Source organism: Triticum aestivum, chromosome 5D (genome assembly GCF_018294505.1).
Source record: "Triticum aestivum cultivar Chinese Spring chromosome 5D, IWGSC CS RefSeq v2.1, whole genome shotgun sequence".
NCBI lineage: Eukaryota > Viridiplantae > Streptophyta > Magnoliopsida > Poales > Poaceae > Triticum > Triticum aestivum.
In genome coordinates, this window is record NC_057808.1 from 534047086 (window position 1) to 534062065 (window position 14980).

Consider the following 14980-nt stretch of genomic DNA (forward strand, 5'->3'; position numbering starts at 1 on the left):
GGGAGTATTTGCATATGCTTGAGTTGTGTACGACTCAGAGAGGCTGGTTAAAATTTTGAGTCAATCCTCAACAGTCAACAAGCAATAAATTAGGCTTTGGTATATGTTCATTTAAGTCTACTCCAACTACAGTTGGTATAAACCATGCCGTACACTTAATATTGGTACCCCTCAAAGTATTTTAAAAATATATGTATGTGTACATCTCTGTTCAAGATATGGTTGCACATCAGTGTTCTCCTTTTGCATGTAATATATACATCAAGATTTTAGTGACCAGGCTGGAGAACATGCATGCAAACTGGGAGAGATTATTTCTAGATTAGTAATTGATTTGATGCATGCTACCCTATTTTTAGGAGCTCAACATTATTGCGAGGCCAACAAAAACTGGCGCAGCGAAGCGCGCGTTCTCTTCTAGTACTGTCTACTAGATTGTAAGTGCGGCTTGCCGCACCCCCGCACCCCTACCGGGTGCGGTCATATTGAACCTGGTAGAAAATACGGCTTGCCACACCCTTGCCGGGTGCAGCCATATCCAACCTGGTAACAAAGAAACTTGAGCATTGCATATAAAATAGAACATAGCAAGATATAGGTTACAAAAGCACCATCCATGAACCGACCCAAAAAATAGACATTTATAATGCCTCAGTTTTGATGGGAACTTAACCAAAAGAGGTATAGATAGTTATATAACAATAATGGTCCAGTACAAATAAGTTTAGTTACATGCCACATGCCAACCCAATCAGGACCAACCCCAGATAGCTCAGTAGTATACCATATGAATTTCAGGATAGAAAGGTATGAAGGCGGTGACACATAAAAGAAACTCCATGGCCATTGATATATCTCAAATAAAGCAATAACACATAATATGATCCACATTTAGAAAGTCGAGAGGAAAGTGCAAAAGACTTGATGCGAGTCATTTTTACAGAAGAATTTGCACTGAGGTTCAAATAGCTGTCGGTGGAGGACGTCATGGTAGCTCATTGTATAATACAACATGAGAGGGTCATCGGTGTAGAGGCAAATGATTCCCAACATCAATCGTCATGGAGATCCTTCCATCAGTAATCAAGTCACTAGTGAGATGCCTGTGGAAAAAGCATCCAAGTATAGATGTTCACTTTGCTGAATAAAAAAAACATATGCCCAGGTATTTTTATGTGAAGTGCAGTATAAACTTCAAAGTATCAAGATCTTGAAACTGATCTCAAAAGCCGAAACAGGTCGTATGAACAAAACAAAATAATGTATAAAACATGTTGCCTTCATTTCCAGGTCTCATTTACATGTTCCCCATTAGATATCTTCAGTGGCAGGAGATACAATCATTGTTTCACACTGAAAACTTGAAATGTAAAGTAATGACATATTAGTGGAGGCACCATACAAAATAATAGAGAGATTAGTCATAATCCAAAAGGGTTGTTCTGTATTGAACACTAATTAGATCATGTGAAATCGGAGCAAGAGTTTTGACACAAAGAATAGGCAACAAAACTATAGATCAGCATGATAGAACATAGCATGTAGTAGGATTCAGCGTCCATTTAAAACGATTCAAAGTAACCAAAAATGAAGGACAAAGAGACACCTTTAAGCTTTATGAATAACTCATCTACATGACCATACATGCTACTACTGAAAGCTAAAAAAGCTAACAGATCAAGTGTGAGGTGAGTTGGTAACTTTCTATGAGTTTTTTGACTCGTTGAGTTCCTCTGCTGGATTGTAATCAATGTACCTCCATTTTAATCCAGCGATATCATGCTATGTTCTTTGTAGCTGACCAACACTGATAGTGCATTTGGGGCATAGAAGAAAGGTTAACATTAGGCACTCTATAGATTCTCATTAACAATTTCAACACCAAATTCGACATCCATCGTGGACAACCTATCTATTTTTAGTAACAGTGAGGACCAACTAAATAGATAAACACATAGTGTGCAGATATGGTGTGCAACAACAGAACTAAATATTTCAGTCAACAATCAACATCGGTGATGGATAATCTAAAAGGAATTGTAAATATAAGGGAAGGGGAAGGAGTTTGCAACCTAGTACTCCCATTGTCGGTGAGCAAGAATATGTGGAGGCATTGGGGCTTCAGTTATTCCTCTTTCATCTGCTCATGTGCCACCTCCGCCGCATCCGTGAGCCGCAATACAGCTAGGCAGGCGCACATGGTTCGCACACCATCGCCTTGCCGGGAAACCTAGGGTTGGCTAGGAGAGCAAAAGTAGGAAATGGTGGAGCTTAAGGTCCACATGGTAACAACAATCTGTCACCACTTGCATATTTATCATTTTTAGTGATTGTTTCAATAGAAACCTACATCCACAATTGTATCATTTTTAGTGATTATGGATGAGCTGCACTTACTATCCTTTCTACTAACGCATCATAGCATCTCATCTTTACCCGCTTGGCCACGTCGTTGGGACCAGCACCCTCGCGCCAAGGCGCGATCCCGATCTAGTAGCCGAAGCAGAGCAGCAGGAGGAAGATGGAGCTCCCCGAGGGAGGTTGTAGCCGAGGCAGTACTCATCGAGAGAGGTTGTAGCCTTCCGCAACTTACTGGTGAGTGCAAATGGCTCCTCTTCTGCCCCCTCTGGAACCTACAACAACACCAAAGCATAACACTTCTTTTCAGACAAACGCCTACGCCTAGTTCAAAAGATAGCATAGAAGAACCATATAAATTAGGGATTGGCTCATAGCAGAACCAATATGCTCTGCCATAGAATAACCATATATATCAGTCATACATATAAATTAGGCGGCAAATGAGTAAGAACAGTAGCCCTTTGTTCAAAGATAGGATGATACACCAAAAGCAAATTATACCGGTAGTCGAGGATAACTGGTTTAGATGGTTCTTCTATTGTATACAGTGATGCAATCTTTTGCCAAATAGGATTGGTTCATAGCAAAACCATATAAATTAGGTGGCTAATGAGTAAGAACAATAGCCCTCTGTTCTAGCCTGAGACATGGTGCTACACTGTTGCTTAAGTGGTTGCGAAGGTGCCTAGTCGAAGAAAGGACACGACCAAGTAACACACATGATATGGCACGACCTACTCTGTGGTTTTGAGAAGCGGACGTAAATCTCTAAATAAGAGTATAAGACATGTAGTTGTCGCCGTCAGTCCATATGTGTATGGATCAAACTGTCCTTTGTCTAATTTCTTCTGTCACCTAATTATACTACTAAATCTGACATGAAACTGTTTGGACACTGTACCAATAGTGAGTGTAACCTGCAGTTTAATGCAAGGGAAAACCTGAAAAGGCATTGCCGCTGGTAATGGTTGTTGGTCCATCTTGGTCAGCTTTGGATGTATTTTGTTCTACAATCGCAACTATGATGGTAGCGGATCTAGTACCTCGCCACCTCCTGGCCAGTACCAAACCAGGCCCTGTAAGCTAAGACGATGGAAAGGATAGAGATCAGGGAGTGGAGAGAGCCTTACTGGTGGGTGAGACGGCGATTTGGTGTAGAAGGAGGGGCAAGAGAGAACTGGCTGGCACGTCGTGGTGGAGAGGTGGTCGGGGCCTGGATGCATCTTTCCACCGGAGATCTCATCGCCGGTGCGCCCATCATCGGCCGCTTGCGGTGGACCTCCTTGACTCGCACGCCATCTGCAGACCGCCTCCATCAGCCGCTCCCTCGGCAATATCTAAAGAAATGGATGCAAATTTGTTATGGAAACATTAGATGATTGACATGAGGTGGTATTCTCTTGCTGCTAGGAGGGCATCTCTAACATCTGCCACTTTGGCCTAAAACACAAGGCAAATACGAGAAAACATGTAGTCTATGTAGATACCATCGTTACTTGCATAAGTAAATCCATTTATCTAAAAATGTATAAAGCCACGAACAATGATATCTATTGTCCACTTACAAAAAGGCTACTACGGTGCTTCTCACTAAGACATGGTCACCATAGTGAGTCAATCACAGCTCCTATCACTTGAAATAAAGACCATGAATCACAACGCGGTTCAGGATTAAGGTACTAAAATATTCACACTGATTTAGATAATACAAAAGGGTGAACGGACACCTTAGGTGTACATATTCAAAGCACTCAACCAATCGGATACTTAAACAATCTGTAGAAAGTAAATCATAATCACACCTACATGAGAAGAAATTAAGCAGTCTTGTAAGCACACTCTCCGAAAATCAGTGCTAGCGGTTTTAAATTCTGACATAACACACATGGATGGGGCATAGCTTGTGACACTGCAAGATATGGTAACTACAGATTGCGACAATTGTCGAAAAAACATTTATACACGTACCATTTAATTTGGACAACATTCTAGTATATTAATATTTGTTCAAGAAAAGGAGCAAGACAAAATGGAGGGGGTGGTCTTCTAAAAAATGGAGGGGGTGGTTACTGAGGAGCAGTACCTACCTTGAGACCAGGATGGAGGAAAAAAATTGCATGGTACATAGAACTGCATGGTAGCAGGACAAAATTATGATGGGCCAAATCGGCCAACCACCAACAAAATATGTATAGACAATCCAGATCCCAAACAATTGAGGTGGTCTTCAAATCAGTATGTCTTTTCTGCCTGGAGAAAAGAAGAAGGAATAATATTACTGCAATAAGCTGAAAGATCAGAAGACTATAGTCTATTTGAGGACTTTGGTCATCAGCAATTTAAAAGCATATTTAATTTCTTGCCGGGCTTACAACCTGAACTATTTTACTTAAACATATGGCCACATTCAGTGCAAGATATATGTGCAGTCCCGTCAGATTTTTCATTCAGTTCAGAGTGAAAAGGAACTGTACAGAGAGAGAAAAGAAGCTGAAGAGAGTTTTTCAGTCGTAGCCATCCTATGGAAAAGGAAAATGAACTCATACTCAAAAAAGAAACAGTAGCCTAAGCAGATTTCTTCACCTTAACAAACTATAAGCAAGAAGTTTCAGATTGTGAGAAATGCATTGGAGATAAATGCACACACTTTATGAACCTAGACTGAACTGTGGGTGTTGATCCTATTCTATGAAAATAAATTAGAAAAGGAAGGGATGAGGATCTGCTATACCTAGGGACGTGAAGGTCCATGCTTCATTCTTGCCGTGGACATCCACAACAAAGAAATGATCAAGTGTATGATGAGAGGAGTACGGAATGGCATGGATGGCTTTGGTACCCGGATGCGGTGCCCTCTTCACCACTGACCATAAAAGGAGATAAATGTGGACGAATGAACCTTGAGATAAAATGAAAATTATCAGCTTCATCACATACGCATGGGTACAGTTACTTGAAAACATATTTTGCATAGCATACTTGATAGGTAGTAGACAAAATCTATCAGTTCAGTCTTCATGTTTAGCTAGATCCGAACATCTCTTAAATCCCCTTTGCAGGAACCTACCTAGACATGAATATCAATGGGCAAGTCATAAACCAATTAAAGAGTGTAGAAACCAATTACAATAAAAACAATACATTTCGGCAAATAAACATGACTCATTACTCTTTGCAGGCCAAAATATACAACAATTGATGAACGTACAACTGGAATTTGATAAGTGAGCACTTCCTCCAAAATTGAAGAACACCAATCATGAGAAAACGAATGTACAGCCAGATCTGCATCTCCATATGAATGAACAGCAAACCAAATCGCTAGGAAGTTTTCTATTCCACGCCCAAGCAGTCTGAATATCTAGCTCCAGATTCTTTAGGGAGGGAGAGAGATGTACCTGGTGAGCTCGTCGCTAACGCTGCCTCACGTCGAGCTTGCAGCCATGTCCACATCAGCCCAACCGCCACCGCTACTGATGGCTCCGCCCTTGTGCTAGCCGGTTGCAATGACGCGCACCACCTGTCCTCCTCCCGTCAACGCGCCAGACGGTGCCGAGGGCGCGCTCCGGTTGACCTCCTCCCGTCACTCCGCCTGGCCTCCTCCCGTTGACGGCGCAACGGCGCGCTCCTCGGGGAAGAGCAGCGCGACCTTCCTCTCCTCCCGACGACGTGACGCGCGAGGCGATCAGGAAGCGGCAGCGCGAGCAGCAGATCTTCGATGGCGACGGCGGCGCGAGCGGCAGAGAGAGGCGAATGGCAGGAAGGGGACGAACGGTGGGGAGAGCAGCAGAGGTGAGGTAGGCGGCAGGAGAGGAACGGCGACGGGGAGTGGATGCTAGGGTTATCACCCAATCGGCGCCCTGCTTGACCTCATCCATCCCGAGCCAACCACCGTACGGCAGGCACCGACCCACCACAGGAAATGACGAAAATGCCCTCTGCGGGGCACGGTTATTACCCGCGGTGGCACGAGATCTTTAGCCAGGGAACGGGACTATTCATTGTAGCAGTGTCGCCTCTTCATCCGACGGCTACGGTCATCCGAGGGCGAGATCCGACGGCCGAGAAAGCATCAAGTAAACGATCCAACGGCCGAGAGTCGCTGAGCTCGGAGAACGCTCATGTTCTCCCAACTAACATAGTTCTGGATGCCTGGTAGATTCACTCTCCTCGCATCTGAAAGAATACCAGCGGACAAGTCAGGGAGCTGCCTGCACAACTATGACAGACAGATCAGGACAAATGCATCATAACCGCGTCCATGGGCAGCAACACAAGTCCCTGTCAAACATCCTGTGTTCTTGCTCAGCTTGGCGCGACAAGCGACAAGTACAAAACGGTTTTAATCAAGTGATGCCGAGATGACAAGCGGGGCTGGATGTGCAGATCAACAAACTGCCAACTGAAGGGGATCAGATGACACATGTTGTAGTGTTAGATACATGCGCATTTAAATGTAGCTTTTTTGGACGGAGGTAATACATTTTTTAGAATGAAAGATGAAGAGTTAGGAGATATCCCTCCTGACATTTGACAGCTTTATTTGAAGTGAAACTAAGATTCAGAACTGTATCAAATCCAGACAGATGCAAATAGTTACAGGTGGCCAAATCCAACAATCATTCATAGTACAATACTCCTTACGATGCAGTTCAACTGCTATACAAGCAGGTACAGTAGAGAGCTGAATAGGTACAACACCAGCTACAGCTTATCCGGAAGGGGAATTTGGCATGCATCTGGTGCGTCGTTGGGTGATACTCCTGAGCGTAAACCACGAGGGCCCGCTGAAGTAAGCTTCAGATACGAAGTATCATGGCGTATATGTACAAAAAATCCATGTGCAAGATCTAATACCCATTACATAAATGCTACCGTACTCTTGCAGCCCATGTAGCGCCGGTAATCGTGATGCAGAATCTGTTGGCAGTATCCAGTAACAGTCCATCAGAGTTCAGATGACAAGCCGGTGGACATTGCGGCTCTGCTGGTGAGCGCGGGCCTCATTGTCACCAGAGCAGATTCGTTTGCACCAGCCCTAAGAGCGATCCTTCCAGCCTCCAGGAATCTGGAGACAGCATCCTCTGCGTAGCGGTTTGCTTCGCCTACACTCATCGTCTTGCCAATATCCGGATAGCTGTTGAGCACGTGGTCACCATTGAGCTGAGAGGCAAGTTGAATCAACTCCACTTGAAACTCCGATAGAGATTTATCTTCATTAGCACCAAATGGTCGCAGGGACTTTGTAACCTCTGGGAGTTTCTCTGTTTCGAATAAAATTAATATGTGATTAGGATGCCAACAGAATCGGCCATTTATATCCACAAAGGCACAAATCCACATTGAAAAGCAATTGTAAACATTGTTAACTCCAATATGTACTTCTCTTTATGAACATTCACTAACCATGGCTGGCATAATGCCAAAAAAATGGCAACTATTTATGTCATACCTCAAAACATATAGTGTAGTGACATGCTGAACTACACAAATTATTTACCTGGACAATCAGTTCTTGGTGTCTTTCGGACTTTGAGGTAGCTCTCAAAGGTCCCAGCCCATGAATCCCTCTTTGTCAGGTAGTTAGCACGTAAATTAAATAGCTTCTTTACTGTCGCAGGGATGGATGAATGCTCATATTGTGAGGTTCCCTCAGGACCATTTGGTTCATGGATCACTGCACAAAAGTCAAAGCAAGGTGCTTAGTACTAAGATATTGATATACGAAGCAAGTCACAAAAGGTAAAAAGAGCAATTTCAAGATGGAGAGGTTAAGTTACTGGCCAAGTTCCAAGTTTTGTCTACTTAATAGAAGGGTAAACGGGAAGCAAAGATGGCATTAGAATGAAACAGAAAGAAAGTCCACCTCTTGACGACAAAGTCTGTAAACAGCTACTTATCCACCGTTCCAATCAAAATAAAACACAGGTAAACAATCAAAAACCAGTTAATTCCTATTCCTGTAGCAGCATAATTTCCAAATGGAGTCTTTAAGCAACTTGTTGAGGCTCCAGGATTTGTCAAATTAATAAAGGGCAAATAGGAACCAAAGATGGTGTTAGAATGAAATAGCAAGCAAGTCCACCTCTTGCTGACAAAGCCAAAAAACAGCTAGTTGTCCAACAACATGTCCACATGGATACTTGCCGGAATGCAGGAGGATGTTTGCAGCTTACCATCAGTAAGATGCAGTGAAAAATTGAGCGTACGCCTAGGCGCGCAGAGGCCTACCGCTACGTTTTTGGAACAAGTGTTGAAAAAAGTGCTCGGGCGCCTAGGGTTAGACAAAGGGGAGCGGGATGAGAAAAACAGAGGAGAGCAAGGCTTGTGCAGCCAGATAGATGTGGGGCTTTCTTCCCCGACCTCGCCGCTGCCAGCTTTCTTCCCCTTCCCTTGACCTCTAGCTCTTCCTCATATCTCCTTCCTAAACATGCTTGCGCTTTTAGGCTTAATATACATGACTTACAACATGCTATGAAAATTGTTTTTTGGGTGCCCTTGTTTAAGCGTCCGTACAGAACGCTGAAGTGTGCCTAGGCGCCTAAGCAGGGGCACGCCACTCCCTCAGCGCCTAGCGCTTAAAAAAAACTAGGTAAGATGGGTACTACAAATCTTGTATTATTCATATGCAACATTTCAAAACGCAGAGGCCCTCAGGTCATCGATATGTATTACTAGAAACAAGCTTACTACATGCTTCTATACCAAGTGAATGCTTCAATGCAAAATCAACAAGAAATTCATACTAACATCATTCATCTTCAAGTTAGTCTTCCTATCAAAAACACAGCGCAAGCTAATAATATTTGCAAGTCAATTCATCCCTGTTGCTAGAGTTGATCAATAAATTTTACCTATGGACATTAAATTCGAAGATAAAGGGCAGCAAAACTAGATGTGCAGAAATAATAAAAACATGACATGAGAAGTACTACTACTTAAGGAGTGCTCACCGGTGCCCTTCTCAACCCAGGGTGAGATGAGGAAGCTGGGCACGCGCACCCCGAGCCGATCAAACTTGAAGTAGTAAGGGTCAGGGCCAATAATCCCATCAGGCTGAGGCACTTTGACGACGGGCGTGGGGACATGGTCATAGAAGCCACCATGCTCATCATAGGTGATGATGAGAGCCGTCTCGTTCCACTGCGGGCTCGCCCGCAGCGTCTCGTAGACCTCCTTGACAAACCTCTGTCCCCTGGCAACGTCGTGCGACGGGTGGTCGTCGTTGGCGGGGAACTCCTTGCAATCGAAGTAGCGCTGCTCGATGACGACGTAATTGGGCAGCTTGCCCCTGGCGGCGTCGAGCTTGAACCTGAGGCTGTACTGGTGGAACTTGAGGAGGTGCTTGAGGCGGCGCAGGCTCTGGTAGAAGAGCGTGGCGGGGATGTTCTGGTAGTAGATGCCGAAGGAGAGGCCGTCCTCCTCGAGGCTGTCGAAGATGGTCTTCTGCGGGAAGCCGTTGATGAGGTCCTTGCGCGCGTTGAAGGTGAGGCCGTGGGAGGTGGCCGAGTGGACGAAGAGCCGGTTGGGCTGGGTGGAGGTGGGCACCGACGCGAACCAGCGGTCGAAGACGGCGAACTCGTCGGCGAGGGCGGCGTAGACGGGGACGGAGTCGGGCGCGAATCCGCTCATGACGTTCTGCGCCATGCCGAGGCCCATCCCGCGCGCGTTCTGCGCGAAGCCCGACATGGGGGGCGGCACGGCGGAGGTGTCGGCGGAGCCGAAGATCTGCTCGCGGATGTCCTCGAAGCCGTGGCCGGGGTCCGAGTCGACGTAGCCGGCCTTGTCGGTGACGAAGATCTCCGGGGAGGAGGGGTCGGACGCGTTGAGGCGGTTGGACTCCGTGCCGGTGAGCCCGTCGATGTCGGGGCGGGAGGCGCGGAGCCAGCCGAGGACGTGGTCGAAGCTGCGGTTCTCCATGACCACCACCACCACCGTCTTGACGGGGGAGTGGATCTCGCGCTTCTTGCGGCGCCGCTTCACGCGCGGGCCGTGGTGGCCCGCGCCGTCCAGGCAGTGCGCCGAGACCATAAGGGCCAGGAGGAGGAGGCCGACGAGGAGGCGCCGCTCTCCGGCGGCGGCCATGGCGCCGGTCAGGGGCGGCGGGGATGGGGGGTGGGGGTTGGTGTACTGTTCGGCGAGTGGTTTGGGTTTATTTTCCCCCTTTAATCTCAACAGGGCTTCGCTTTCGCGTGCGGGCTGCGGTGGCTGCGCTCGCTCTTGTAGGATGGGGCCGGGAAGGTGGTTAGGCTGTTGGAGTAGGGAGGCTGACGGGTGGGGCCCGGTTTGGTGATGATGTGGGGGCCCGGTGTCACTTGCGGTAAGTTTATCTTGTGTTCGGTGGGTAGCTGCGTCCGCGGCCAGTGTGGGGCCCACGTTCGGTTCTTTCTCTCTCTCTCTCTCTCTCTTTTAGTTTAACGAATGTGAATGGATATGCCACGAGAATCTGTAAAAAAAAAAAATCTTGTCGTTGCTTGCAGTTGTGGACTGGTCAACTCTTACCAAGTGTACATTGCAGTAATTCAACATGTCGAAATCTTGCATTTAATTAACTTTGAAATATCTAGTTCCGGTTTCTGGATTACTTATTACGGTTCACAGCAACCAGAAGGGTAGAAAAAGATTAGACAAAATGTGATGTACAATCCAAGTAGAAGGGCAGTAAACATCACTGTTTCGACTAGGAGGGCAAAATGTAGCCGCCGGGTGCCTCCCTCCTCCCCGGCCTTCCTTATCTCGCCGCCACAAGTGACGGCGGGGTCCTTCTCCCTTTTGCTCGGGTCTGACCAGGCGCGACCAGTTCGGGTGGAGGTCCGGCCGGTGCGAGGCACGGGGCTGCAAGGCAGAGCGGCAACGGCGCATGCGCGGCTCTGGCTGGTAGTCTTAGCTTGTTTGTGGACGGGGTGGAGGTGGAATTTGCAGTTGTATGGTAGAGCTTGGCATGGGTTAGCAGGGGTGACGCGCAGTGCAGGGAGCCGGCGGAGGGCAAGGCTGACATGCGGCTGCCTGGTGCGCGGAGTTGTTGGCTGGCATGGGCACCCATCTTGCCGGGGGCTGGTTGCCCCTTGTGCGTCGGCGACATAGCCTAGCCTTGCCCACCTCCAGCCATGTTGAGTTGGGGTCCCATGGGTTGGTTCGGGTGGCATACACTGGTTATATGCCGGTGTAGGGGCCACGGCGGGGTATCTGGTCTATGGTTTGACAACGTCCGACGTCGTGCACGTATAGGGGGCTGACTTGGTCCGTGCTAGCGCAAGCCCTCATGTTGTGCTCTCCTTGTCCACTGCTCGTTCGTGGCGTCGGCCCAAGTTGGGCGCCCTGGGCGTTGCTGTATCGTCAGGCGGATCGGCGTTGATGACCACGGATGTGGCGGCGTTCGATCTTGCCTAGGCGAAGGCCAGAGGGCTAGGCCGGTGCTTGCTCGACACCGGTTGTCAGCAGCCACTGGGTTTTGTCCCCCATGCCCCCATCCACTGGGACTGGCTGGGGACTCAATTGTGAGCGTCTCCTACGGTGAAGGCATTGACCTAGGCCCAGTGGGTTGATGGTGGGCTAGGAGCACAAGGAGTGCCTTCCGTTCTTCCTACTAGGGTTAGTGCATTGTGATGTGTGCAGTTGGAAATCTCTTTGAACATGGATGCGGAGGCGGCAGCCACGGACGGTCCGCATGTTTGGCTCTCTGGCGGGCATCGTGACAGCTGTGGTGGCTATGCATCTTGGTCGTATGAACGGCAAGGGGTGTAGCGGTGGGTAGCTCTGGCTCACTCTACTCTTGTACTTGTCGCGACTGTCCTGGGTACCTTGTGGTGGCATGGTTGAGTTGCCAAGCGAAAGCTCCGTGCTTTAACGCCGACGGCGGTGACGCTCGTGGTTGACACTATCCTCTTGAAGACATTCTTCTGGTTCTCCTCTTTGTGCTAGGGTTTCGAGTGAAGACTCTTGTTCGTCTTGGAATCGGCAGCGGTGACGTTTAGCATCATTTCCCCTGTTGAGGGCATTGTCGTGGAGCTTAGGTGTTTTAGGGTGTGCCATGATGTTGTATTTAGGCTTGCATGTGTTAGCTTTCGGCAACGTAGTCGTGTACGTTTGTGTGGTCCGGTTATTCCGGCATCCGCTTTATAAGAGGGCTCCTTCATCAATTTTGTATCGATCGGACGCGTATTTTTTATTTATGTTTTATCTTTAAAGCAGGGAGACGACATATGTTTCGTGATGTACAATCTAAGTTAACAAGCTGGAACTTGCGTCATTTCCACACAAATCGCGTCTATTATATGATACTCCGATATCTTGTACTAGAAATACAGTAGAAAAATTGCAACTCCCATCCAAAAATAAGTGCTATGGTTTTAGTGTAAATTTAAACTAAAATTACAACACTGATTTTGATTCGGAGGGAGGAAGTACTAATATATGGATAGACGAGTTAGTGCATCATTACTAGGCTTGTGGTCCAATAGGATATCTTTTTCGAAACGCGGTCCAATAGAATATCATCAACCAGAGTAGTACGTACTACTTCTTCCCTTCCTAAATATTTGTCTTTCTAGAGGTTTCAAATGATGACTACATACGGAGCAAAATGAGTGAATCTATCCTCTAAAATATGTCTATATACATTCGTATGTGGTGACCATTTGAAATCTCTAAAACGACAAATATTTAGGAACGGAGGGAGCAATATATATGGGCAGTGGGTGCAGGCCGAAAACCCGGCCGACATGTGCATGTTGATCTTTGTTTGCTTCTTATTAACTTTTCTATGTGCGCTTATGCATCTTAACTTTCTCTAATGATGATGACGTATCTTAGGCTTGAAATTAAGCAAGCAAGGCATGGAAAGATCGCGCTCGCAAGGAAAGGTTCATGATGACCCAGCACCTTTTAAGTCACTACTATTATATCATCTCTCAGTTTCGAAAAAAATATTATACGATCTTGCAGACGACCATCTGCATGCAGTTTTAACCCCGCACGGCACGCCAAGCCTGGACAAAAGAGTCGTCGCGCGCGCGCCCATCCAAGTGGCCGCACCGAGCATCACTCGCTGGCTCCATGGCGGAATAATCAACGCTTGAACAGCATATGCCTTCATGTGTTGGCTCGCTAGACTGACCACGATTACTGAACTAACTCAACGGATTTAATGCGACGTGCTACTGCTCCGGTAATGAGCATGGCATCAACTTTGGCAGCTTTGTGGCGTCGCTGTCGCGTGGAGCCATGTGTGTGGCCGGCCGGCCGGCATCAGGTTCCCCATCCTGATCCACCACTTTGATGATTAGATGGCTCGGGCTTAACCCTGGAGCTGATATTTCTGCACAAACTTGGCGATGCATCCGTGCGTGTGTGCACGGTGGTGCTCCCTACACGTTGCCTGCCTTTCTCTTTACACGATGCCTGTTTTTCTTTACTGAGCTACACGATGCCCGCTGAGACTGACTGACGCTGCTTTTCGGCTACGCTCACTCGCGCAAGGCCCCAAAATGGAGGGTCATCCCTATCCATCCATCCTCATTGCTACTCGCAAAAAAAAAAAAAAATCCTCATTGCTATTTTTTTATTTAAAAAAAAGGCATAGGCTGTTCTTAATTTACAGACCAACCAGCACTAGTCGGTAGTGTTGACAGAATATTACTTCCTCCGTCTGAAAATACTTGTCATAAAAAATGAATAAAAAAAGATGTATCTTAAACTAAAATACGTCTAGATGCATCCCTTTTATTCATTTTGATGACAAGTATTTTCGAATGAAGGGTGTATTACTTTACATCAGCAGTGTTGATATTGTTTTTCTAGTGTAGTACTAGTAGTGTTGAGATTTGATGACGCAATAATAGTGCTCGAGGCACACACACGCAAATGTGAGCCATAATTGTACGTGCGACGAGCAGTTGATCTGATCTTGTAGTTGGCTGCAAATTCATTTTTAAGCCAGAAATATCAAGTGAGTTGACCAATGGTGATCGTACGTATCAAGTACTGTAGAATCGGTTGATTCTATTTCTCCACAAGCATCTGATTAGTTGATTGCATTGCGCGTGTGTAATGGATGATGCCCTCGCAGAGTAGTCGACTGTACTATCCTAATCCATCCACCTCCATGTAGCTAGCTAGATTGTCTTTTTTTTTTTGCGGGGTAGCTAAATTGTCTCTGAATATACAGCCATGACCCAGGAGCACAAAACAGCCAACTGCATAAACGCTCTATATATATCAAACTAAAACAAGAAGTCATATATAGGATCCTTGGCCGGTCTCGCTCAGCACGACGGTCTTTTTTCTAGTCCGTTGCTCACATGGAGTTTTCATCGTTGCCGCTCATACCGACTTCCATTTCGCCCTTCCTATCAGCTGGTTCTTCGTCATGGTTCTCCACCATTGATACTGCTGAACCATGTCCAATCCAAACCCAGCTGACAGATAAAGATTATGTGCTTTAATCTACATGCTCGGCATCATAGGCAGAGAGGATAATGGAAAATGAGTATGTACGCAAATGGAAAAAATTACTCAAGCAACCTCCAATTACCATGCGGTGAAGCAATGTTTTTTTTTTGAAAAGGAGGATGTACCCACGGCCTCTGCATCTGGACGATTAACTTTTGCTCACTTTTTC

At 46.6% G+C, this 14980-nt stretch overlaps 2 protein-coding genes across 11 annotated transcripts; both read right to left on the reverse strand.

Annotated features, from left to right (window-relative positions):
* Window positions 1-826: 826 nt before the first annotated feature.
* On the reverse strand, window positions 827-6223 carry LOC123123571 (uncharacterized). Of its 10 annotated transcripts, none has more exons than XR_006460683.1 (8): window positions 5760-6222; window positions 5341-5428; window positions 5093-5260; window positions 4449-4611; window positions 4089-4163; window positions 3927-3994; window positions 3492-3698; window positions 827-2633 (listed from the first exon to the last, which is right to left on the reverse strand). XR_006460683.1 is itself a non-coding variant. In XM_044544096.1 (7 exons), the coding sequence occupies exons 3-7, from the start codon at window positions 5110-5112 to the stop codon at window positions 2241-2243; spliced, it is 693 nt and encodes a 230-aa protein (XP_044400031.1). In that variant the 5' UTR covers window positions 5113-5260; window positions 5341-5424; window positions 5760-6219; the 3' UTR covers window positions 827-2240. The 10 variants fall into 10 exon arrangements, 4 of the variants coding, with proteins under 4 accessions (XP_044400031.1, XP_044400033.1, XP_044400030.1 ...); XR_006460685.1 differs by lacking the exons at window positions 3927-3994; window positions 4089-4163 and having other exon boundaries at window positions 827-1103; window positions 2073-2240; window positions 2398-2633; window positions 5760-6220; XR_006460680.1 differs by lacking the exons at window positions 3927-3994; window positions 4089-4163 and having other exon boundaries at window positions 827-1103; window positions 2073-2240; window positions 2437-2633; window positions 5760-6219.
* Window positions 6224-6929: 706 nt separating this feature from the next.
* Window positions 6930-10556, reverse strand: LOC123123572 (non-specific phospholipase C1). The gene is made up of 3 exons (XM_044544099.1): window positions 9315-10556; window positions 7862-8038; window positions 6930-7625 (listed from the first exon to the last, which is right to left on the reverse strand). The coding sequence occupies exons 1-3, from the start codon at window positions 10444-10446 to the stop codon at window positions 7309-7311; spliced, it is 1626 nt and encodes a 541-aa protein (XP_044400034.1). The 5' UTR covers window positions 10447-10556; the 3' UTR covers window positions 6930-7308.
* Window positions 10557-14980: the final 4424 nt, after the last annotated feature.